The sequence below is a fragment of the Cynocephalus volans genome, chromosome 16, assembly GCF_027409185.1.
Source record: "Cynocephalus volans isolate mCynVol1 chromosome 16, mCynVol1.pri, whole genome shotgun sequence".
In the NCBI taxonomy this organism is placed as follows: domain Eukaryota; kingdom Metazoa; phylum Chordata; class Mammalia; order Dermoptera; family Cynocephalidae; genus Cynocephalus; species Cynocephalus volans.
Window position 1 is genome coordinate 20,373,839 of NC_084475.1, and position 26,631 is coordinate 20,400,469.

General features: G+C 51.1%; 1 protein-coding gene across 1 annotated transcript in view; it reads left to right on the forward strand.

Moving 5' to 3' along the window:
- The first annotated feature begins 13,933 nt into the window (after positions 1-13,933).
- Positions 13,934-26,631, forward strand: part of RNF213 (ring finger protein 213) — a 99,906-nt gene continuing 87,208 nt past the window's right edge. Inside the window, exons 1-2 of the mRNA XM_063080384.1 lie at positions 13,934-14,030; positions 22,248-22,408. Of these exons, the coding sequence (XP_062936454.1) occupies positions 13,934-14,030; positions 22,248-22,408 (258 nt within the window). The remainder of the gene's footprint in view (positions 14,031-22,247; positions 22,409-26,631) is intronic.

Consider the following 26,631-nt stretch of genomic DNA (forward strand, 5'->3'; position numbering starts at 1 on the left):
CCAGCATGCTGGAATAATAAAACCTCATGTTTATTGCAATGGCCTCTAGCTTGTGGTCTTTGTGAGGTGAGCCATCCCGATGTGTGGGATTTGTGCATGGTGCACGGGTCTTACAGAAGCTCCAAGCACCCATCAGTTGGCCTAACTGCGCAACCCAGACACTGTGGGCTCTGGCCTGTCTGAAGGTCAGTGGACAAACAAAATGAGGGGTGAGATGTGTGCTGTGTGGAGTCTGGCTGCTGAAACAAAGCGGGGGCAGGAACACAATGGGCTGGTGTGAGAGAGGGTTGGGGGTTGCAACACATTATGCACATGTGTGCATGCGGTGCATATATTTATCTTGGGATCGAGCAGGTATCCCTCTTCCTTAAAAGCCTCTCGAAAGTTTAGATGAAAGGGGGTCTTAGGCCTGGGCATCCCCCACAATATGAGATGTTTCAGACTCCAGGAGCTCGGTTCTCCGATTAAGCAGTCAAGATTTACAGATGGCCATTAAGGGAGGATCCAGCAGGCAGCTGCGCAAGTGGGATGTAACCTAGGCGATAGAGGGGCAGGAACTAGGGCCTAGACTCCACGGATCGAAGGACATGTATCCTTGAGATGTTTTCACAGGCACGAAGTATCTAACTTCCCCAGCTCATGGAATGCGCTCACCAGGTGCACACTGCAAGGCTCCCAAACTGATTGGAGCCAAAAGTTGATAAGCAAAGTCCCAAAGAATTTTGTTTCAAGAGATTCGATCCACCAGAAATATCCACCAATTGGCCATGCTGCCTTCCCACTCTGTCTGCGTTTAAAAATCTTTGCTTAGAAATTCTCCAGAAGCCTGGGAGTTTCAATATGGGAAGATAACGAAAGTTCTGGAGATGGATAGTGTTGCCGATGGTTGTACAACAGGGTGAATGTGCTTAATGCCACCGAACTGTGCGCTCAGAAAGGGTTACAATGGTGAATTTTGTTAGGTGCATTTTACCACAATAAAAAAAGTTGAAAATGTGTAGGATACTGTGAACCAGGGTGTGCCAGGAATTTGATAGCTTCAAATTCTTATATTAAAAAAAAGAGAAGTCCAAAATTAAGAGCTTCCTCCTCAAAAAACTAGGAAAAGAACAAAATAAACCCAAAACAAGCAGAAATAATAAAATAGAGACCAATGAAATAGTAGACAATGCACACAGAAAATCAATAAAACCAAAAACGGATTCTCTGAAAAGACTGATCAAATTGATAAGCCTCTAGCTAGACTTATCAAAAAAAAAAAAAAAAAAAAAAACCCAAAGAGGACACAAATGGCCAATATTAGCAAAGAAGGAGGGAACCTCACTACTTATCTAACAGACATTCAAAAGAATATTATAAACAACTTTACGCCAATCGATTTGACTATTTCAATTTAACAAATTCCTTGAAAGATACAAATTACCAAAACTGACCAAGAAGACATATAAAATCTCAATAGTCCCATCTCTAGTAAAGAAGTTTAATTCACATTTTTAAACCTCCCAACAAAGAAAACTCCAGACTCAGAAGCCTGCACTGGTGAAGTCTATCAAATATTTAAAGTAGAAACAAAACACATCCTACACAGACTGTTTCACAAAACAGCAGAAGAAACAACACTCCTCGACTTATTTTAAAAAGCCAGATTTATCCTCATACCAAAAGTAAAGACATTACAGAGGAGCAGGGGAAGTGGGGAGAGACGAAGGGGACAGGGAGGAGGCAGAGAAGAGATGAGAAAGAAAAGTGGCTGCCATCACTTATTAATGTAGACGCAACGGTCCTTTAGCATTTTTAATCTAACATATATCACCGAAAGGCTAATATGTCATGACCAAGTGGGGTTTGTCTTAGGAATTCAAGGTTGGTTTAAAATCAATTTGAAATTAGCATAATTCACCACGATCATATAATATATAACAGAACAGAACAAAATAAGTCATATAGAAAATCATATAAGAATCTCAATAGATGGAGAAAAAGTATTGACAAAAATCTAACCCGCACTCACGACTTAAAAAAAAAATGAAGACTATCCGTAAATGAGAAATAGAAGGGAACTTCCTAGATCCAATAAAAGACATCTATTAAAAATTGACGGCTAATATCGCCTTTGATGAAAGAATCAGTGCTTTCCCCTTAAGATCAGGAAAAGGCAGGTAAGAATCCACTCTCACCGATGGTCCTACTAGGGTGATAAGGCAAGAAGAAGAAATAAAAGGCTCACAGACTAGAAAGAAAGAAGAGTAAGGACTGTCAGGAAACATTTTGGTGTACATAGAAAATCATAAGAAATCAACAAAAAAGCTGGTAGAATAAGTGAATTTAGCATAGTTGCAGGATCCAAGATTGATATACAAATTATATACAATATCTGTACGTATAAGATTTAAATATTCAAAATTGACACAATATATCAAATTAACTGTATATCTCTATATACTAGCAAAAATGATTTGAAATTGAAAAATTTTAAATTATATTTACAATAGCATCAAAAAACAGGAACTATTGGGGGATAAATTTAACAAAAGGTGTTTAAGACCTGTACGTGAAAAGCTATAAATATTGCTGGGAGAAATGTAAAGCACCTATATAAATGGAGAGGTACAGCATGTTCATTGATTAGAAGACTCAATATTGGTAAGACGGCAATTCTGTCTAATTTGATCTCTAGATTCAGTGCAATCGCAGTCAAAATCCCAGCTAGCTTTTTGTGGAAATTGACAGCTGTCCTAAAATGTATATGCAAATGCAAAGAACCTAAAAATAGCCAAAAGGATTTTAAAAAGAAGGACCATGGTGGAGGACTTGGGCTGCTCGATTCAAAAACTTACTACACAGCTATAGTGGTCGAGGTCAATGGAACATACGGTCAAGAAACAGACCCAAATTATATACAATCAATTGATTTTCCACAAAAGTTCCCCAGTAACCAAAGGAGGAGAAAAATAATCTTTTCAACAAATGATGCTGGAACAATTGAATATCCACAAAGGAATGTAAGCATTAACCTGCATCTCACGCCGCACACAAAATACTAATGTCAAGTGAATCGTGGATCGAAATGTAGAAACTAAAACTATAGGATTTCCAGAATAGAACATAGATGAAATCTTCATTGCTTTAGGGATGGACAAAGTGTTTTTTTTTTTTTTTTTTTTAACCACAGGACACAAAAAGCAAGAAACATAACAGAAAGGTTTCCAAATCAGACTTTACCAAAATTTAAAATGTTTGCTTTTCAAAATACATTTTTCAGAAATTAAAAGCCAAGCCACAGACTGACAAAAACTTGTATCCAAAATATATAAGGAACTCCTACAACTCGATGACAAGGACATAAACAACCTGGTTTTTAAAATGAGCAAAATAGTGGTGTTCACACTTCACTAGCGAAATATGCAGACAATAGTCAGACGAGAAGATGCTTAACATCACTAGTCATCGGGGAACAGCAAGTTGAAAACCACAGTGAGACTCCACCACAAAACCAAAAGAAGAGATAAAATGAACAAGATTGACAATGGGATTGTCGCGAAGGACGCAGAGCCACCGGAACCTTCACGCACTGCTGGGGGATGTGAAACGTCTATGGAGAACATTTTGGCAGTTTCTTATAAAGTTAGACACACTCTTATCATATGACCCAGCAGCCGCACTTGTCGGTACTTATTCACTCAAGGGAGATAAAATGTATATTCTCACAACTTGCACATAGATGTCCATAGCCCCTTTATTCACAGCAGTAAAAACTGGAAGCCACCCCAATGCTCAGCAGCAGGTGAGCAGATAAACTGTGCGTACCCATGCAACAGAACAAGTCACACTACAGATGCAACAACTTAGATGAAGCTCAGAAACATTCTGCTGAACAAAGAAGCCAGACACAAAACACTGTTTCCTATGGTTGCATTTACACGCGATTCTAGAGGAAGTTGAATATCTGTAATGACAGAAATCAGATCAGGGATTGCTCCGGGCAGTCTGCTGGCTGAGATTTACTGGAAAGGACATGAGGGAACTTTCTGGGGTGATGCAATTATTCTGTATCACAATCAGGGTGGTTATTCCATGGGTGTGTGCATCTCCCAAAACTCATTGAGCTTGCACTTAAAATGTACGCATTTTATTAAATATAAATTTTACATCAATAAAGTTGATTTTAAAAGTAAAAAAGAGTCCCCGCACAGGCCAAATACAGTAGGTTGGTGCCGAGGTCACCAAGCGTGACCCTGGCGTAACACTTAAGGAGGAAGAAGAAACTTTCCTAGTGGTGTCGGAGGGAGGGTCGGGGGCCCGACAGTCAGCCTCGACCCACCCAGTCCTCTCACCAGGTTCTGGACTCCGCTACAGGAAAGAATTCAAGGGCAGAGTCACAGTACAGAGTGAGAAGAAGTTTAATAAAATAGATAAGAAATACAGGTTTCATGGAGAGAGTGCAGCACAGCTCCACAGACTGAGCAGGGCCCACACCAAGTTTAACACAAAGGTCAGTTCAGTGCAGACGTCAAGCCTAACACCAAAGCCAGAAAAACACACCTAAAGTTCAGTACAGAGTGCAGGCTGGCTCAGGAGAGGGAGCAGCTGCTGCTGAGAGTAAATCTGAGACAAAGTAAAACATACACCCCTCAGCCAGCGCTGTGCAGGTTGCCTCCAGGAAAGTGAGCAGCAACCTGCCTTCTTGGGGATTTGGCTTTTATAGTTTCTCTATCTAATGAATATTCAATTAAGGAGGTGGCTCCCGGTTACGGAACATTTAGTCTTGCACATGCTCAGTCGGTCTCTTCCTGGAGCATGTTCATTGGTCAGACCCTATCATGTACCAGGCACATTCAAGAATAGTCTGTGCTCTCTGTTGAGCATGCTCACCCCCTGGATTTGCATAAGCCAACACCCTGTGATCTCATCTTCCCTGCATTAGTGCTGAAAATAGTGCTTACTGGCAACAGTAACTGTCCTCCAGGGGACAGCCCAGAGAAGGGGGCTTGAGACCTCAGGGAGTGGCTGGAAACCCAGAGGCATGTCCTGAAACCTGAACCCAGGGAGACTGAGCACCTCCTGTATCACTAGCTGCCTGGTAATTTACAAGACGCCGCCCCATCTATCCCACTCCCATGCCTTCCCCAACCCAAATCCATGAAGTCATACAACATCTTTATTCTTATTTTTGCCCCTCCTGCCTCCCTAAGTAAGAAAGAAACCACAGGTCTTCCTTGAGGGCTGCTCTTTTCATTACACTGAGACAATCTTTCATGGCCTTTCTTGTGAGGTCCCAAATTCTTAGCCAAAGACCCTTGTTTGCTTCAGTATCCAATAAGGGAGTAAAGCCCAGGGCCTATTCGAACTTTCCAACTACATGAGGACAGAGTTCTTCGTATCATAGTTGGCCAAACTTCCTTCCAAGGAGGTTTATTGCCCCAGGGCTTATACTAGGAAGGAGAGAGGCTGGAGGGAGGGAGGAAACTGATGTAGAGTTTAGCCCAAGACTCTCAAGGAGCAAACTAATCCAAAAGAAAGTAGGGAAATGAAGCCACCAGGGGAATGGATGATTTCAGTGCCATGGTCAGGGGCCTGCTGATGGCCAGGAGAGGTCCCCAAGGGCTGCCACCTGACATACCCTGGGGTTTGCTCTTCTGTCTGTACAGGTCTGAAGCCGGCCGTGGGTTAACCCATTCAATGCTGACACAGGACATTTTTGGCCTCAGTTTTAACCTGGGCAACCTTTGACTCTGGGACACTTTTTACTCCGTGGGGTCAAAGGAACATGATCCCCATTCAAGAACGTTCAGGCCCAGAAAACAACTGGTTCTCACCAGCCAAACTTAGCCCTAACTGATTTGTACTCAAAAGCCCATTTAGTGAACCCCTGGGCTGCCAAGTTCACACACAGAGGCTAGTCATTATGTTCTCCTTCCGTGGGGAGGATCGTGGGTGAAATGAAGATCGGAAGGCAGATTTTTGAGTAGATGCCATCCAAGCCGGGAGCTACAAGCCCTCTTGTTTTGAGGTTTTTATTTATATGGCTGTGGAATGATGCAAGTGTTCCGTTCATCCCCGCCTCATCACACAAGTCCTGTTTTGAGATAGCTGGGTCTGGGAGGCAGCATGCCCAGGGACCGGATCCAGAGCAGGGCCCCCGAGCTGTGCAGCCTCAGAATGGGCTGGCTGTGTGCTCCCAGGCCTACCCCTCCCAACAAGGCCCCTTGTTCTCAGCAACTCCCACCTCCAGACACTTAGCACCCTGCAGAGCATGCCTGTCTGTGTGCGCTTCATCCTTAAAGCCCGCGTACTGACACAGCTCTGCTGCTGAGGAAACTGAAGGCGACACCAGGATCATCAAGATAGGTACAGGCGAGGCTCAAAGTCAGCAGCTTGAGGTCAGATCCATTCCACAAACGCGGGTGGTAGCGATCAGAAGATAATGGAAGTTTCAAATGATACAACATCCTTGGGACCATGAAAATTCTATACCACGTTTCTACAATGGAGTGGGTGAAGCTGGGCTCAGCCCTCGGGATGAGCCTGGGAAAAACCGGAAGATTGCAGTCTGGTCTAAGTCAAGCAAGACACCTTTCAGTGAGCTGAGAGGGGCAATGACAAGGACAGAGAGGCCAGGGGCTGGCGGGGTGGCAGGGTGTGGCCACGAGGTGAGGGGCTCCTCTGCTGATCTCAGGCAGATTTCTCCCCAAGCAGATTGTTGTAAACACGGAGCCTTCCCTCCTGAGAGGAGTTGATGCCCAGACTCAAGTCTGCAGGTGACACCATCTGAGGCCTGTCTGTCCCCTCCTTCCATCATCCCAGGGCCCACCTACCTCCTGCTCCTGGATCCATCTCTGTCTGTTCCAGGTTCACCTTGCAGAGTGAACCACACCTGCCACCGTCCACGACTCTTGCTCTTTTCTGTCTTATTTTATAATACATTACATTTATATATTATATATTATACTTCTTTTATTGTTTAGAAAAAATGTGTGCATATTTTAAAGCCTCCATTTATTGCATTAGTTACAAGCTTTTCCATCATTCCTTTGTTTTGTGTTTATTTGGTGTGCTCTGTGTATTTTGAACTTGTTTCTTTGGGTTGCTAACCGTCCCTACAGGTTAGCTGCTCTGTTGGTGTGACTGCTACTGCCAGGTTCTTAGCTCTTAGAGGTGGACATTCTGCAGGACCTCCACCTTTTTTCAAACATCTGATGATTGTGTCTGCACCTGTCAAAACAGGATGTCCATACCTACCACAGGCAGGTATGAACTTCCCACAACGTAGGAAGTGGCGGCCCCATGCTCTAACCCGACTTCCTTTTCTGGAGACTGAGTTGTGTGTATTTGCTGTGCCACTGCAGAGTCCTCACCTGGAATCCATTTCACAGCCACGGTGCCAGTGAGCCTGATGAGGCTGGACTCTAAGGGCTGAAGGAAGACTCGTTTAGAGGAGGTGACATCATAATCCACCCTGGATGATTTATCTTGAGCCACAAATTAAATTTGGGATGTGGAGACATGTTGAAGGAAGGCTGGTGACCCCAGCTCTCTCTCTAAGGCTAGTGAAGGAAATGGTTAATGGACATCTGTGGTCAGCACCCAAGGATGTGTTCACTTGGTGAACTCGCATACGAGTAAACAACCAAGAAATATCAAGGATTGCAAACAATCCTTGAGAATGTTTGAAGTTGTGCGAACACTTTCTTGGGATGTTCCCAGGAGGCGCGGTATAGATAACCAAGTGCTTGAGAAGGGAGGTAACTGCCTTCTGCTCTTGAGAAAAATATAACAGAATGTATGCATTAATGCTTATCTCGTATGCACAAGCTTGCTAAATGTAATTAAAGCTGTAACAGCGGTTGTGTCGGGGCTGCTCACCTGAGAGAGCAGTGGCCCTCCGCTCTTCACCTGCATCTCGTCTGCTGCGTCTTCCTTCACGTCTCTGATCATTTTAATCTACAGGCTAGATTTAAAATCCCTTTACTGTCCTTGTTATTTCTCTAAGGAGAAGACAAAGACAGAGAGAAGGGGGTTGAAGGGGTAATCCCCTGGGGGCACTAAAATGGCCTTACAATTCCAAAAGGCATCTCTCTTTGTGGGGCCCGGCCTCTCACTGGAAGGATTCTAATTCTTCTTTTTTAAAATAAGCTTTACTTTCTTGAAAAGCTAATGAGTGCATTATAGGAAACTGAAAAACACACAAGAAGCTAAGAAGAAAGTCATCCACAGCCACAAACAATTACGGTCTGACATGTCCTTCAAGGTCCTGTGGGCGTATGTATGCAGCATCCAATTTCATGTGATTAGATCGTACAGTATGTTCCATGCTTTTTCACACGTTATGAGTATTTGTCAATTCAAAATCCCAAAGCTATACGAGCATTTTGGTAACCAAGAATACACTACACCAATTCAATTTGCTAGAAAGGAAAAAAAAAAAAGTAATCCTGCCTTTCTTGGAGCTGGCCGGTTAGCTCAGTTGGTTAGAGTGTGGTGCTGATAACACCAAGGTCAGGGGTTCAGATTCCTGTACCAACCAACTGCCAGAATAAAAAAATAAGTAAAATTTCACAGAAGACAAAAATGACAACAGGCCTCTAGATAAAAGTGTTGGTAGAGTTATCATCAAAACTGTGTTCCCTTAGTGCTCAGTGTTGGGTTGTACAATTTAATGGTTCACCAGGCAGGTGAATGTGTTCTCAAGTGGTCACATCAGGAAGTAGACTCAGGCCACAGGACTTGTTCAGGATGTGCATCTGGTAGAAACAGTGTCCCTAAACCCCATCAGGCATGGTGGCCGGACAGTCACGCACAGTCTGCAGTGCCCTTCAGAGACTCCCTACTACTTTGGGGCAGGCCCAGGGTTCTGGTGCACACGTGGTGGGGTCCAAGGTGCTGTGCACGTGGTGGGGTCTGAGGTGCTGTGCCTCCTCTCCAGGATGGAGCCGTGTCCACCATGGGGTGCTACTGCCCGGCAGGGCTCCCACTGGAGGGGCCACCAGGCCACAGGGGCTGACTGCACTGCTGGCCTAAGGCGCCATCCAGGTCTTGGCCAGCATACTGCCAGGCACAGCCACCCCTGCTGGCGTCCCCCTAACCTAATAGGCTTGTGGCAGTGTGGGTCAGGGCTGCAATCTCCCTGCTCTTCACTTGATATTCCTAAAAAGGGATCCCACCACAGAGCTGCTCAGGACGTGGACATTGACCTGTCTGGGGAGCTGTCTCTTTGGGTTCCAAGGAAGCCCCCTCCTCTGCAAGGGCCCAGAAGAGCCAGGCCAGCCTAATGGACCTGTTGTCCCCCAACAGCTAGGCTTTGTGACCAGGTCCCACCAGTCTGCCCAGTGCCCCCTTTTCTCAGGGGGCCTCCTGCTAGGTTACCACAAAATCAAAGGCTACAGAGGTGGACACTACCTGGATCCCTCCCAGACCCCAGAACAGCTAGATGGTGGGATATGGATGATTGTAAATTTGGCTTTGTGGTAAATACGAGACATACTCAGTGACCTGTGCTAAATGCCTCCAAACACTGCCTGAGCTCAGACTTGATGTTGAGGTCAAATGCCAGAGAAGCCAGATGTTTAAGGGGGGGTTGCTACAGAAGGGGACAGAGCCAGGAGGGAAGGACAGAGTGACTGCAGGTTGAGGGAAAGGAGAGGTGTTGGGAAAATAGAATAATTAGGCCCCCTGGCCTTAGGTCCGGTTGGGGGTGGTGCAGTGCATTCTTTGTAAGCAAGTTGTGTGAGGGTGGAGTTAGTAGCATAGCAGCGCCGACACCTGGCTGCACCTCAGACATCCACCCAGCCCAGCCATGCTCTCCAACCTACAGCTCCAAGGACCTTTTTTTTTTTGTCTTTTTCGTGACCAGCACTCAGCCAGTGAGCATCGCTGCGCTCCCAGCTCCGCACTCTCCCGAGCGCGCCACGGGCTCGGCCCTCCAAGGACCTTTTTTTTGGTCACTTAGCTCTTAGACCTGCATGTGAAGGGTTTGTGACCCAGTCTGGACAATGGGTTTAGGGGTCTGTGAGCTCCGGACCGAGCCCTAGCTCGAGGAGAGGGTCAGAGAAGTGGGCGGGTGGACGTGGCTCTGTACTTTTGATAGTAATGACCGCCATAGCTGGAACATACTGCAGCGCACGGTGGCGCGAGCTCCCGTGAGTGCTGTAAGGCTGCGTGGCCGGGGAACCAGGTGACAGGCTGTGCGCCCGGCGCCCCGCCCTGGAACAAGCCTTTGCCTCTTATCACTAATCCTCCAGGACCCTAGAAGGTGGGACTATGAGCCTCACAGATGAGGAAACTGAGGCACGGAGTGGGGAGTGCCCTGGGTGACTGAGCACGGCCGCGATGGTCACTTAACCCGCAGGCGGTCCGGACGCGATGGGCTGGCGACCCTCACCTTGCACGCGAGCAGCCGACCGCGGGCTCTGCGGGGCGTGGACACTGTCCAAGGTGCTGGGCGCTCGGGGGGGGGGGGGGGGAACCCCCGTGCGACCCCCGCCCGGCCGGAACCGGGCTCCTCCCGCGCTCGGCACGCACGCGGCGCACAGCGGCAGGAGGCGCCTCCCGGGCGCGGGCGGGGCGCGGCGGCCTGGCGGGGCGCCGGCTCCGCTGGGGGGCGCTACCGCGGGCGACCTCGGCCACGCCCGCGCGAGCCCCGCGGCGCCGGCGGAGGCGGGCAGAGGGGCGGCGCCGCGGCCGCGTGATCTGAGGGACGAAAGCGCGCGCAGGTGCGAGCCGGGTGCGGCCGGCGCCCGGGGGCCCGCTGGGCCGGGGGTGCGGGGGTGCGGGGGTCGAGCCCGGGGAGCGGCCACTACCGCGCCCGCCGCCCCCTCCCGGGCCGCCGCTTCCTTTCGCTCCGAGTTTCGGTTTCGCCGCCGGGGACCCGGTCCAGCCCCTCCGCGCGGCGCCGACCCACCAGGGGCTTCGGCTGCGGCGGGGGGCGGGGGGGAGAGGCATCCCCCAGGGACCCCGGCGACATCCCCAGAGGACACGGTCCCCGCTACCCACCCCAGCCCGGCGGGCAGGAGCAGGGGCCGGGGCGCGAGCCGATGGGGGACCGGGACGGCCAGAGCCGGGGCCCGCGGCTCCGCCCGAAGTCCGTCGCCTCCATTAACTTCAACAACTGAAAAGTGCAGTTGCAGAAAGATACCCTTATCTTTATTTCAAAGTGACTTTTCCAAGGCAGGGATCACCCCCGGCGCAGCACCAGAGCGCTGCGTCCTCGAACTTTCCAGGGCCGGCGGGGGGGGGGGTGGGGGAGGCAGGGGGAGGGGCTCAAGGCCACGGTGTCCCCCCTCCCGGATGGCGGCCTCGAGAACGGTCCTGGGGAGGCCCGGGCGGGAGAGGAGGAGCCAGCGCAAAGATGGTGGGGGGCCCTCCCTGTCCCCACCCGAGCCCGACCTTGTTTTCTTTGGTGGCGTTTGGGGGATGGGCTTTTTGAGTTTGTCACGGATCAGGGAAGTCTGGAGGCAGCTTGAATAGAGAAGTATTGGGAGCCTGGGGCACTCACTTCTGTCTGCAGGCCCCTGGTGCAGACAGGAAACGAGGCTTTGGGGAGGATCTCCTAAGTCCTGTCCTGAGGTTTCTGGTCTGTGGGAAGCGAAGCATTGGCAGAGGCAACTTTGGCTGGAAAGAGAGAGGCTGGGTAGATGGGGAGTCACTGAAGGGGTTTGAGGGCCAGAGGGCCCAGACCTTGGTGGTGGTTGCTTCAGGATGGAGTGTGGAGGGAAGGGGATGTGGCGGCCCGGGACCTGGCTTCGGCAGGTGCGGGGGAGTTCTAAACGTTCCCTCTACTCCCTGCAGGTTCCATAATTTGAGTCTCTGGAATAAACTGACAGTAGATGGATTAACAGAAGAAAAGCCACACGAATTTATTACGTGCACACACAGGAACCTCACAAAATGTAAGACTCAAAGAAGGGCCAGGTGATTGAAGTTTTTATAGCATCAGAATAGGGGCTTGGGGCTTCTGGGGGGACGTGGGGACAAGCTTTGGGAGGGTGAGGGGAGGAATTGTTATGCAGATAAAGTCTCAGGTAGTGTCAGAGCTATCCCCAGAAGAATAGGTGGCCGGTGTCTCTTTGGGGAGGGGATGTGACGACCTTTAGTCTCTTCCTGGTACGTGATTTTTCCTAGGGAGGTTTTTAGGCAGGTTAGGGGGACCTCAGAGAAAAGCTCCGCTTGGCTTGCGTTTCCTCCTCCCCCCGCCTTACTAATGTAGATTCCTTTATAGATGTAAATTTCTTTTACAAAAGGACAGCTTTTCCGAGCTGTTCCTGTGTCTGCAGTTTCACTGAATAGCCTCTTGAAATATGTCAAAGAAGTATATTTTGGTGTGGAGTATTTTAGTCTTGCACAGGTGAAGCCAGGGGGCTGCACACACTGTGTGCTCCTCCTCCCAGCCCTTCTCGAGAGAGCTCACCATGTAATGGGGACCAAGCCCACTGTAGCAGATGGGGCGCCACGCCCCAGGGGGAGGATAGGGAAGGGTGGGTGGCGAGGTGGGAGCTGGGAGGATGCCAGGGTGCTCTGCCAGCTGGTGATGGAGCCAGCTCAGCACTGCTGCAGCACCAGGAAAGGGTGGTGGGGAGGTCAGTGTGCCCCAGGACTTCTTACAATGGAGAGTCAGATCCTCAACTGCTAGTGTGAGGCTGCTGCACAGAAAAGGAACCAGAACACCCAACTGAGAATTTAAAAGAGGGATTTTATTGGCCGGCCGGTGACTGTTCCTCCAAGAAAGCCTTGGAAGGAAGCAGCCCTGAGTTTAAGTTTAAGGGGTGTTTTAAAGGCACATAGTCACACAGGCAAAAAATCATATAGTCATACACATACCTTCCATGGGGCGGTTTCCTCCTTAGGTTGTCTAGATGCATCCGGATACAGCTCTTGGTTTTATCAGTCAGGGACAGCATAAGTGGGAAACAGCAAAGGCAGGCAGAACTTAAAATTTATCTAAGTACAGGACAATTTTTAACCTTCAATTTTCACCACAGGTGTTGGGGGCTTTCAAACAAGAACACTTTTCAGACAGTAAAAATGGCATAAGCTAAATCAATCTACCTCATCACATTAGGCGGCCAAGACCTAAACGCCAGTCCTCAACCTCATCCCAATGTGATGAGTGGCCTGGAGGCCCGGGTGCCCACCCTAAATCTTGGCCTTGGCCTTGGACTAGCTGTGGACCTCACCTAGTTTGATGCTGCCCACCACAGAGGGTGCTCTGAGGGCTGTAGGTCAATGAGAAGAGTGGAGGGCTTCGTAGATGGCAGTCCCCTCCCCCTGTTATTAGGAATCCCGACTGCCAGCCCCTTAACCCTGGGCCAACCCTGTGCAGAGTGGCTGCTGGTGTTCCAGCGGTGCCCTAAGAGCCGAGCCTGGATGAGTCGCGTCCTCACCAGTAAAGCAGGTGCTTTTGGCCCCTTGCCCAGATGAGAGGGTGAGGCACCACGAGGCTGCATGCCTGGCAGGGCAGGGCTGCGCTGGACAGCACGTGGCCACCCAGGTCTCGTGTGCGTTTCGCTGCCCCGCATCTCTGCCTTCAGCGCTCCCACCTCCTCTTCCTTTCTCAGCGGTCTTCTTGGGGAAGCCCCCCTCAGCAGGCACCCTGTCACTCCCTCCCCCTCAGCAGGGACCCTTTTAGACTCACTGGGGGACAGGCAGTGGCAGAGACGCGGAGGGAGTGGCAGAGACGCGGAGGGAGCGGCCCAGGGGGCAGCATAGGAAGCGGAGCGCAGGACCGGGAGGAGGGGCTGGGCGGGGGAGGGGCCGCGGCCGCTGGCACACTCACGCTGGGGACCTTCTGGGCCACGGTAATTTCACTTTCCCAGAAAATGAAACTGAAGCAGGGCTGCGGTCACATGACAGGAGGCGTGCTATATAGCGGCTGCCTCGGACTCTTGCTTCCAGATCTGCAGAGGACGGCGCGGGCCTCTCGAAGCCCCGAACTGGAGGTATGCAGTGTCCTTCCTGCCGGCATGTCTCCAGAGAGGAAGCCCCCATCTTCTGCAGCCAGTGTGGAAAGAGGCTGCCTCCTGCAGTCCCCATGCCAGGTACGGCCCAAGGGGGCGCTGGTGGGTACTGGGGGCTGAGTGGGGGCAGTGGGGACCCCCGTGATGGAGCGGAGAGCCAGTCCTGGCCCGCCCCTTTCCAGGAAATGGGAACTGAGGCCAGCAGGCAATGCAGGCAGGCCAGAGGTCTTCTGTGGCTGAAGAACTCTTTCAAGAAGAAACAGTTTCGTTAGAACAATTTTGATGGGTCCTTTGCTAGAGGCACCACTGTTTTTTAAAGTTTCAGTTTTGTTTCCTAGAGAGAACTAGAGGGAACTGGGCTGAGGGTTCTTAGAGGATTGCAGAAGATGTCGCACGGAAGCGTGTCTGAGGTGTTGCTGGGGGGTGAGGACTGTGCCTGGGTTTGGTTGTAAGGTGACTGTGAGAGGTCCCCACAGCTTGCCGAGGCCCCTTCCTGGCTCAGGGCGGCTGAGTGACAGGAGCAGAGCCACGGTGTCAGGTGGGCCTGGGACTCTGGTCTCCCTCCTCCCTCAGGGCTGTTCTTGGCAGTTCCAGGTTGTCAATGCTGTCCATGTAGTGGCAGCCCCAAGTTAATGCTTGCGTCCTGGACCTCTTGCCTGAGCAGCCTGTCTACATGGGTGTCTGAGACCTTCAGCCTTTCCGTGCCCAAAGCCCAGCTCCCCGCAGGCCCCCACTTCCACTGAGCAGGGCAACTCACCCTTGCAGCAGCTCTGCCCAAGCCCAGCACAGTCCTTGGCTCCTCTCCTTCCTTCATGCCCCACATCCAGTTCCCAGAAGACCTCATGGGCTGCACCATCCAAACCTCCCCAAGGTCTGACAACTGCCACCCTGGAAAGCCACCGCCGTCCTGTTGGGGATGATGGCAAGGGGCCCTGACCTCCCTGCTTCCCCTTGCCCTCCACCTTACACTCTCAGCATAGCAGTCAAATCACATATCCCCTTTTAAGACCCCACTCCCCCACCAATGTAACGAAGAGTGCAAGCTGGAGTCCATGCGTTGGCCCACAAGGTCCTGCACAGACTGCTGCACACCCCGTTCCTCCTGACCTCCTCTCCTGCTGCCCCCCAGAGCCCACTCGCCTCCCTGGGACACACTAGGTGTGCTCCAACCGCAGGGCCTTTGCACCCCCTGTTCCCTCTGCCTGGAACACACCTTTCCCCAAAGGGAACATGGCTCCCTCCCTCCCCTCTTCCAGTCTTTGCCCAACTGTCACCTCCTCTGGTGAGGCCCACCCTGGCCACTCCATTTAAAACTACTACCTTCCCCTCCCCCAGACTCCCAGTTGCACTTCACCTGGTCATTTGTCCATGTAGCACTTGGCACACACTGGTGTGTGGCTTCCTACGAGACCTTTGCTCTCCTGTTCGCTGTTTTATCCCAGGTTCCTCTCTCAGTGCCTGGCACGTGACAGGTGCTCGACATTTATTCGATGCATGCATCAAAGAAGGTTTGCGAGAGACCATGTGTGTTTTCTGAACATGCCTGTGTATATAGGCTGCGAGTGTTGTCAGTACCAGAATGTCCTGCTTGCGTCTGGGGACTCGCTGGTGTCGCGCTTGGCTTTGAGCCGGCCAGTCTTGACATCACTCTCATTCTGTGCGTTTGGATGGAGTGCTCATATTGTAGATGCTTTTATTGGACTACAAGAGATACGAAGAGCCTGCTGCTTTTCATCACTGATTTTTGTTTTATTGATTTTCTTTGGTGCTTACTCTTTGGGGAGCAGCTTTGGCTGAAAGACAGCTTCGAGGGCTCCACCCTTTCATTTGGAACACCCGGGGCCTGATGGGTCACAGAATTGGGTGTCCTCAGTAATCATCTTGGTGGCTGCTTTTGTTATCCATTTCTTGCTGTCAAGGTACTGAGTCATGGGATGGCTGAGTTTCCTGTGCCAGGGGGAATTTCTGACCTGTCTGGGGTCTTCACCCTTGGTTGCTAGAACATCTGCCTGGGTTAGGGCCTTGGGAGGGGAGGGTCTTTGGAGTGCCAGAGATTAAAAAAACAAATCCAACCTGCTAAACTGTGACTTGTCAGGCACTGTGCTAAGCATTGAGGGAGCACCTGTCATAAATCCCATTTAACAGATGTTGAGAGAAGCACAGAGAGGTTAAGTAACTTGCCCATGGTCACACAGCTAGCAACTGGCAGAGACAGGGTTTGAACCCTCTGGAGCCCACCTGGGTTCTGTGGATGAACAGCTCTAGCCTCTGCCTTCATGGCCTGCAGTCGGGGGAGGCCGGCACCAAGTGTGGGCCCCGGGGATTAAAAGTAATTACTGTGACAGAGTGAAACAGGGTGGTCTCTGACTGAGCTGAGAAGGGGTGGTGTGGGGCAGACAGAGCACCTGGGAGGGCTTCGTTTAGTCTCAGATCCCTTTGGGAAAACGGGGCTCTTCATATTTGCCCTCTCGGAGGGTCTTCCTGAAAGTTTCCTCTCCCGTTCCCTCTCCTTTCATTTTGAGTGAAGGGCCTTCCTGGGGCTGTGAGGGCAGCCGACGTGTTTGTCAACAGAACAGAAAAAATGACATGAAGATTTGTCTGAGAACATGGGTGTGTGGCATTTTTACAAAATGTCATTAAGTCTTCTCATACTTGAACTAGAGCCAGCGGCTGCCTTGCTGGGCGGGGGGAGTGCCTGTCCTGGCAGGTGGGGAGGGTGGGCAGGGGTGGCTGTCCACCTCGTTAGGTGCCCGGCTGGCCTGGGGCCACCAGTGAGCAAGCTTCCCCACACCCAGCTGTGCTTGTTAAAGGAACAGAAACTGAAACCAATATGATGGGGCCTTGGCTGGAGCTGCTTAGAAGGTGGTGGCTCCTCCTGTCAGCCACTTGCAGGAGAGGGGGACCCAGGCAGGCTGGTCCCCCAGGAGCCTGGGCAGGGCAGGGCCCTGTGGGGGCCAGTGGAGGCCAGGTACAGTGTTCTAAGAGACCCCTGGATACCTGGGTGTTGGTGGAAAGGGTGTGATGGGTAATTTTAGGTGTCAACTTGGCTGGATTTGGGAATGTGTCGAAACCTATAAAGCATTATTTTTGGATGTGTCTGTGAGTGTGTTTCCAGAGATGAGCGTGGGAGCCTGAGTGGATTAGGTGGGGCAGATCTGCCCTCAACATGGGAAGGCATGATTCAGTCTGGGCCCAGAGAGAATGAACAGGAAAGGCAAAAATGTATCCAGGGGCTGGGATACACTCGCCTCCTGCCTTGGACATCAGAATCCCAGCCTTTGGACCCCAGGGCTTACACCAGCGGCCCCCAGGTTCTCAGGCCTTATGCCTGGGACTGAGAGTTACACCCTTGGCTTCCCTGGTTCTGAGGCCTTCAGACACTGACTGAGCGCAGCTGTCAGCATCCTCGGGTCTCCAGCTTGCATACAGCCTGTCATGGGACTGCTCAGCCTTCATGATTGGCATGAGCCACTTCCCTAATAAATCTCCTCTCATCCATCCGTCTGTCTACATATTCTTCTACTGGTTCTGTCTCCCTGGACAACCCTAATCCAGGTGGCTATGAGTATTTAATGAGTTAACGGGTGAAGCGCTTAGTAAGTGCTAATCGAGTCCAGCTACTTTCCTTCTTACATTTGCACGCTTGTGGCAAATGACCTGCACATTACAGGAGGACACCATGAGGTCCCCGTCCTGGCTCCAGCCCTGTCTCCCTCCGCAGAACAACACTGTTAACTGGTGTGTCCCCTCCACGTCGAAGCGCATGCATGCACGCAGGCTCGGAGCTGGGGGCCGCGCACACGCTTCGCCTCCCTGCAGAGCCAGGCTGCGGCCTCCGGGTGACGGTGGCCTCGGTGGCACCTTTGCCCTGCTCCATGCGGGGCCTGACTCGGCAGCTGGCCTGGGCCCTTGGGTTATTCCACGGTTTGCCGTGGCCCCCGCTGAGCCGTGACCTTGCTGGGAGATCTCGTCCCCGAGCCGGGCAGTTTCTGGAGACGAACTCCCAGCCGCCGGCGCGCAGGCTGCGCATTACAGCAGAAGTCACGCTGCTGATGCCCTGCACACAGCTTCTCCGGCCGCCCTCGCCACGTGACCCCGAGGGCTCGCTCCCACACGCATCCGCTCCAGCACCGAAGTGAGCGACCCTGCTCTACCGCCCAGCGATGCCGACCAGACCCGGGGAGGTGCTGCCTCCCCGGTGCCATGCCGATTGCCTTGATGGGTGGGGAGGCCAGGCGTTTTTGAAAGTTGAAGCCGCACATGCTTCTTTTCTGTTGCTTTTGCCTGCTTTTCTTTATGAAAGCTTGTTTTGTTTTGCTTTATTCTCTTACGGATATTCACAGGCATGGAGTTGAGGGAAGCCCAGTGTTGGGAGAATAGGAGGATGGTCAGGGCCCCGGATGTCCAGAGTCTGCGCGTGCGCACAGCGTCCTGTGAGTGCGCATGTGCACCCAGGTGGGTGGTTTTTGGCTTGTGGGCTTGAGCGTAGAGGCCAAACCGCGCCGCCTGCAGAGGGGCTTGGAGAGGAGCGCTGGGCAGCCGTGTGAAGGCGGCTGCTCCTAGCTCCGAGTAAAGCCTGTTGTTTCTTCACGCACGGCTCCCGGGGCCTTTTCCTCTTACCTAGCTCATGACCTGCGTGTGAAGGTGTTGGGAGAATAAAGGAGGATGGTTGGGGCCCTCAGATGCTCAGAATCTTGCCCAGCATTTGCTGTGAATACGTTGCGTGTGGGCGGAGTTGGAGCCCCTGCGCAGCGCAGCCATTTGGCGGGTGTTTTACTGCGTTGGGCGGCCGCCATGTGTGCGGCCATGCTCTCCATCCTACAGGCCTACAAGGACCTGTTTGCCAGTTACCTAGCTCATAGACCCGCGTGTGAGGGGTCTGGGGACCCAGCCTGGCGTGTGAAGGGTTTGTGACCCAGTCTGTGATCAGGCTTGAGGAGTCTTTGAGCTCCAGACCCAGCCCTAGCACGACATTTGGCCCAGTTGGTGCAGGATTACGGGCAGGTAAAAGGAGCTCTGCAATTGGCGCTGTGAGCAGGATTCTGACAAGAGCCAGAGAGCCATACAGAAGGGTTTGTGACCCAGTCTGGACAACGGGGTTGGGTCTGTGAGCCCTAACCCTAACTCTGTAATTGGCATAGTCTGGCAGGATTCTGAGCAGGTACAGGAGCCAAAAGCTTCTTGGGAGAAGGAGGAAATGTGGCTACTTTTGAATATGTTGTTCCCGATGGTCACCTTCCTGTTGACTGGGATCTGGTTGCTGCTCACTGTATTGCAAGGCAGCATAGGCCAGGCACTACAGTGGAGAATCCCTTGGGCGGGGGAGGAAGGGTGGCTGTCCTTGAGCATGTGGTGCCTGGTGGCCACTTTTCTGCTGACTGGAGCCTGGCTACTGCTCACTATGCTGCGAACTGATCGAGAGTTGAAGCAGAAAGCAAAGTTGTTGGAAGCACAGATAAATGTCCTGGAGGATGACAAGCAGTGACTGGCCATACCTGCTTCTCACACCGGGGAAGACGACAAACCCAGTGGTGAGTTGGGGGAGACTGTGCATCTCCAGGCATGACTTGTTGTGCATCAGAAAGTGAAACGTGAGCAGCCTGTGGGACCAGGCGGACAACCAGTGGGCGATCCACAGGTGACCCAATTCACTACCTATGTCCCGTATCGTATACCCAGGTTGAATTAGTTGACTTGGAAAGACAGTTCAGGCAGAAACAGGGGGAGCCCCTGGCTGCTTGACTGCTGTGGTTATGGGACCTAGGGTTGGATAGTGTGATATGCTCTGGTGAGGAGCTGGAGAAGTTGGCCTCCATCACCATACACCCGTCCCTGAGGCAGCGGCTGCAGAATAGCTCCAGATATGCACAAGGGTGAGGTAATCATTCCTTGATGGACTGGGTGAATGCAGCTGCCTGAACCATGTGGGCGAATGCTGGAGAACAGCCCAAGATTGTGAGTAAATGGCAAACATATGTAGAGTTGGTTCAAATATTAGGGAGCTGGGGATGGGGCAGTCCATGTTTAATGTGAACATTTGTGGCCCAGACGATGAAAATTTTACAGGCAGCATGAGAGACATAGTGCTGCAGAATGCCCCATCAACGTCTTTTGGGTCACTGATGGCCATACTGGCCCCATACATTGGTCGCCCTATACATGAGGTAACAACCATGATAGCCAGCCTGGGTGAGGTAGAGGATAGAAGACAAGCAAAAGGGGTCCGAAAGGTGGCTAAGACCAAACCCCCAAGGAATACTTGGGATTTTATCCCAAAGGGACCAAGCAAGACTAGCCGTAAGCAGATGTGGCTTGACTTGCTTACAGCAGGGGTTGATAAAAAGAAAATTGACCGGCAGCCAAATGCAGTCCCATTTGCCTTGTGGCAGCAATTGCGCCCTGAACAGTGTTTCACCAAACGTCTGGAAACAGGTAGCAAGGTACGCTCAGTGGATTTAAAGGATTTTTTGATTGCTCCTGAGGAGGCGGATGTGCGAAGCTTTGAGAGGACATCCCGGGAAGCCACATTAGGTCAGCTACTCCAAGCTCTGAATAAAGCCTATTATTTCTTCACGCACAGCTCCAAGGATTTTTCCTATTACCTCGCTCGTAGACCTGCGTGTGGAGGGTTTGTGACCCAATCTGGACAATGGTCTTGCGGGGTCTGTGAGCCCTAGCTCTAGCTCTACACCCGGCTCCCCTGGCTTGCTCAGCGGGAGGAAGGCCTGGGCCGCCTGGCCCAAGTCAGGCCCGAGGGCTTCGGGTGTGCAGAGGACTCTTGCTCCCTCCTCTGGTCCTGGCAGCTTTGCCTCTCCTCCATCCAGCTGTTCCCGCAGGCTGGACAACACAGCGGTCTCCTACGTCCCATCTTTCGGTCCCTCTAGAAGGCAAGAGTGAATCTGTCAGAAACCCCAGTGAGCAAGCCAGAGGCTTCTTTACCAATGGGCCTGTCTTCGAGTCAGTCACTGGGGCTGGGGGAAGTGCCCGGTTCTAACTGGAGTGGGCTAATGGGCCTGCCCTCCAGCGGGAGGAGGGAGAATGAGCAGAATCCCGTTAATTATGAAATATCAGCTGTGCAAAGGAAGTAGCCTGGGGTGTTGTGTGTTACGATTTATTTCCCAGCTTTTACTTTTTGAATATGAGGTTTTTGGGGGGGTGTTTTTTGGTGGCTGGCTGGTATAGGGATTGAACCCTGGACCTCGGGATTATCAGCACCACACTCTTAACCAGCTGAGCCAGCTGACCAGCCCTGCTGTAAGCTTTTGTGTGTTTGTGTCTGTGTATGTAGAAGTTTAGAGGATTTTTTTTTTTTTAAAGATGACCAGTAAGGGGATCTTAGCCCTTGACTTGGTGGTGTCAGCACCACACTCTCCCAAGTGAGCCACAGGCCGGCCCAAGCAGTTGAGAGGATTTATTACAGTTCTGAGTGTGGTTAGTGAACTTCATTTGTTCCTGAGCACCGTGTACATCCAGGCACATGGGATTCAAAGGGGAACACGGTGGGGCGTGGTCCCTGCCTTCCAGAACTTACAGAGGAGGAGGAGGGAAAGGAAACAGCTCAGGGCTTGGAGGGGGGAAGCAGGATGGAGCTTGGGGAGGAGGCACTCGGATCAGCAGGAAACCGGGGCTGGCCTGGACCTTGGAAAAGGGTCTCCGGGGATCAGGTTAAGAGAAGGTTCCAGACAGAAAACCAGGCTTGAAATGTCACCATCTGGAGTGTGTGCGAGAGAGCGGTAGGATTGAGACCCATTTTGAAAAAGGGGACCTCTTGAAGGTGCAGCTGGGAGGGGGCCCTGGATCAGGTGTTCGGTTTGGAGTGACCGCACTCAGTGCTGTGTGGACATCAGCTCCAAATGGGTGTGATTCTGGAGGCAGTCTGGCCAGGGTGGATGATGAATTAGTACCGGGACAAGGGAGGGGGCAGGAGACCCTAGACTGTGGCTGGGAGAGGTGCCACCCCTGGGAAGAGGAATTTTAGAGCTGTTGAGTTAGATGTGCCACTGCTGTCCCAAGTGTGGTGTCTGGGGGATGTAGTGATGTAGACAAGGGTGGGGGCTGGACATTCAGGCTGCGCTGTCTGACTGATTCGCCCTCATTGTGGATGGGGCTGAGGTCTCTGCACACCAGTAGCAGAAGTTGTAGTACCCCCCACAGGTCAGCGGGCCCAAAGAGGATCTTGGAGGGAGGACGGCGCTGAGCTGTCTGCACAGGCTCGTGGCGAGGGCTCCAGCTCTTCACTCCTGACGCCAGCTTGCTCTTCCCTGAGAGATGTGACGCTTCCCTCTTCTGTCTTTGCAGATTCTGAGAACAACGGCTCCATAGTGGCAGCCCCAGAGGCAGAAATGGAGTGTAGGGAAAGGCTGAAGGAAGAAGGGGACCCCTGCTTGCCCCTGGCCTCAGGCGAATGGCAAGAAAATCCAGAAGAGCTTTGTCCCGATGCCTCGTGGACTGTCCAAAGAGTGAGTGTGCTCCTGGTTCTGCCCATGTCCCCTGCCCCGGCTCTGCCCAGAGCTGTTTCCTGACATGTCTCTGTCAGTGGCTGTTCTAGGTACTTTCTGAGTCACTCTCATGGCCCCCACAACCACACAGCGTCCTCCCTGGGACAGCCTCACTGTCCAGCTGGCCCCGAAAATGCTGCCACAGCCCAGCCATGGAGCCTTGCCCACTGGGCAGCAGCAGAGCTGCCCTTCTGTGCCTGGTGCACCGTCTCAGGAGCCTGTGGGTTCCAGAGCCTCTGAGGTGTCCACCTTCCTCATCCTCCCACCAGACCCAACTCCTGTGTCTCCCAGCTGTGCTGGGCTGGGCACAGGGCCTGAGCTTCTGCTTTGTGCATATCTTACTCTTCCTTGGGTCTCTCTGCATTGAGGTGCAAACCTGGAGGTGCTTCACCACTTTGGGGGCAGGGCGGGTGCTCGGAAGTATGCTGACTTGTGGGATGCCCTTCCTCCAACGGCCCCTTAGACATGATAGACACCGAGAGAGTGTCCCTCAAGGAGGGACCCAGTGGGCGCCCTAGGTGAGGCTTCCAAGGGGAGTCCCCTGGACATTGTCGGGGAGACTGTTTGGAAGAGAAAGGCTCCCACACTCAAGTTCAGCCCTCTGACGACCCTGATGGTGTGTCCAGCTCCCAGTTCCTGCTGGACACTGAGAAGGGGAAGGTGTCCTTCCATGTCTGGGTTGGGGCTGTCTTCTGTCTGTCATTGCTCATAGGAGGTGCTCACAGTGCAGCTGGGGTGGGAAGTAACAAAGCTGGAAGCACTCTGGGTTGTGTGTATGTGTGTGTGTGTGTGTACTCTCTGTGATGTGTGTGTGTACCGTCTGAGTTATGTGTGTGTACTGTCTGTGGGGGTGTGTACGGTGAGGTGTGTCTGTACTGTGGAGTGTGTGTGTATTGTCTGTGGTGTTTGTGTACTGTGGGGTGTGTGTGTGTACTGTGGGGGGGTGTGTACTGTGGGGTGTGTGTATCGTCTGTGGTGTTTGTGTACTGTCTGGGGTATGTGTGCTGTGGAGTGCATGTGTGTGTGCTGTGTGTGTGTACTGTCTGGTCTTATGTGTGTACTGTGGGGGGGTGTACTGTCTGTGGTGTGTATGTGTGTACTGTGAGGTGTGTGTGTTGTCTGGTATGTATATGTGTGTGGTATGTGTGTACTGTTTGGTGTGTGTGCGTGCGTGTGTACTCTCTGGTCTTTGTATTGTCTGTGATATGTATAAGTGTGTGTGGTGTGTGTTTTTACTGTCTTTGGTCTGTGTGTGTGTGTGTACTGCCTGGTATGTGTGTGTGTTATGTGTAGGAGTGTGTGTCGTGTGTGTGTGTGTACTGTCTGGTGTGTGTGCATGTGTGTACTGTGTGGTCTCTGTGTGTGTATTCTCTGGTTATGTATGTGTGTATGTAGTATGTGTGTGTTGTGTATGGTGTGTGTGTGTGTGTGCGTGTGTGTATGTGTATTGTCTGTGATATATGCAGGTGTGTGTGTGGTGTGTGTGTGTACTATTTGTGGCCTCTATATGTGTACTGTATGTGGTCTGTGTGTGTGTGTGTGTACTGTCTGTGTGTGGTGCGTGTGTACTGTTTGTGGTCTGTGTGCGTGGTGTGTGTGTACTGTCTGGTGTGTGTGTACTGTGTGTGTGTGGTGTGTGTGTACTGTCTGTGGTCTATATGTGGGTATGTGTGTGTATTGTCTATGATATATGCAGGTATCTGTGTGAGGTGTGTCTGTACATGTGTGGTATGTGTGTACTGTGTGTACATGTGGTGTGTGTGTGTGTGTTGTGTCCTTCCCTTTGGTGACTAATCCTTCCAGAGCAGGAAAGGCTACCCCCTGGCTTGGACCATGGGCGATGCTGAAAGTTTGGGTAAGCTCCTGAAATGAGTGTCACTCATTAAGAACTGTAGATGACACTGTGATTGAAAATTACATTGAGACCAGCAGGGTTAGGGTTTTTTTAAACCCTGACAAGATAAGTTTAAAAGTCTTTTGGAAGAAAATAATGGGCAAGAATAACCAAGAAAGTTGTCAAAAAGAAAAGTCTTGAGGTGGGGATTGCTGTACTAGGTTAAACAGAAGCATGTTACCAAAGCAACAGTACTGAGGGTAAGCAGTGGACCAGAATAGACAGCCCTGAAATAGACTCCAGTGCAGATAAAAACAGCTGGAGAAAACATACATAACTTTTTGTCTGATCTTTGGGTGGGGAAAGATTTTCTAGTAATTAAAGCAAAGGAAGAAAAATACAAAAAAAAGATTGCTGTATTTGACTTCAGAAAGTCTTAGAAGAACTGAAAACCTCATACTACACGATGAGCCATAGAGGAAGGGCGAGCAATCCAGGAAAAGTATGTACAGCATATTTGTATTTACACAAAAACATTTTTAGCAAAGAGTGAGTAGCCTTACTATGTCAAAAGCGCTTAGAAATCAAGTAGAAAACAGTAACCAACCCAATTTTTAAAAGAGGCCAGTAAGATAGAGTTCACAGAAGAGAAGAGATAAGTGGCCGGTAATCATATAAAGTGTTCCACCTTTGAAATAAACACTGAAAATTACAAGGGCCACAAGATACTATGTTAACCCTATCAAAGTAAAGAGTTGATTTAAAGCTGGCATTTGCAGCAGTAGGCAAGGGGTCACTCTGTGGCCAGAGGTAACTTAGTGGGACCAACCAACAGGGCAGGTGTCCTTTGACCTCTGCTACTCTGATTTCATTATAAGAAAACAACCTCAGGCATCTGAAGGTTTAGAACAGGGTTCCATCACAGCCTTATATTCAGGAATCCTCCTGAATAGTCCACATGGGAGATTGTTTGTGTCATACTTACGGCAGAGTACACTGTGGTCTCCATGTGTTACTTTATTCAGAGATTAAAAGTGAGAGGAAATTTTTGTATTCGGTCACTTATATAAATAAAGTTGAAAAAAGACAGTAGACTGATGTCAGTGAAAATGGCAGAGTAGGGAACTCCCAGGGCCTGTCCCTCTGCCCCCCCCCCTCCATGAGCAAAAACTATAAGAATAAATGTTGGAACCATGGAGAATAGTCAAAAGTTTGCAGCAACCAGGTAAATGCACAGTCAAGACAGAGGTGACTTGAGCGTCGTAGGAGAGCTTTGTGGTGTTTCAGCTTAGCTGGGCCCTGCTCCATGCATGGTCTTGAAGACAGCAGCCCGTGGTCCTGGGCTGGGTTTTTGGCTCCAGAGGAAGCAGAGCAGACCTGTTCCCAAGGAATTGTGTTTTTCTGTTTTGACCTGTCCCTTCTTACTATGTGGGTTTCCTTTTGAAGTGATGAAAATGGGAACTAGGCAGAGGTGTTGTGTGTGCAATATTGTGAGTGTATTGAATGCCACCGAGCTGTTCACTTTGAAACGGGTTTCACTTCTCTGTAAGAAAACTGTTGTCACAGAAGGAGGTTTTTTAAAAAGTGCCCGGTACACACATAGTCACACCTGAAAGAAATCCAGAATGAATTGCACAAGCGAAGTCTGTGGGGTTGTCTCAGGGGTTAGCTTGCAGGGGCTCTGTGCACATCCCCAATTCCATGATGAACCTATGTATCATCAGCCCTCAAACAACACAGGGCTGAGCTACACGGGTCCACTACATGCGGATTTTTTTCAATAAATATTATACAGTACTGTAAATGTATTTTCTCTTCTTCATGAGGATCGCAACCCTCAGCATGGTGTTGTCTGCACCACGCTCAGCCCGTGGGCACACCAGCCATCCCTATATAGGATCCGAACCCGCAGCCTCGGCTCTACCAGTGCCGCACTCTCCCTAGTGAGCCATGGGGCCAGCCCTTCCTCATGATTTTCTTAATATTATTTTTTTTACTTTATTCTAAGAATACAGTATATAATACACATAACATACAAAATATGTGTTAATCGATTATTTATGTTATCAGGGTCAACAATAGGCTGTTAGTGTTAAGTTTTGGGGTAGTCAAAAGTTATATGCAGATTTTTGGCTGCACAGGGGTGTCAGCACCCCAACCCCTGCGTTGTTCAAGGGTCAACTGTAATTCTTACTCGGAGAGTGGTGTACGTGTTACAGAGCACAGGTGTGGCAGGGGAGGGCGCCGCTTGGCCAGACCCACCCCCAGCACACAGGGTGAGGGGGTCCTTCCGTCCAGCGGCCATGGGGTGGGTGGAGAGTGTTGTGGTTAATGGGGACAGTGGGAGGTC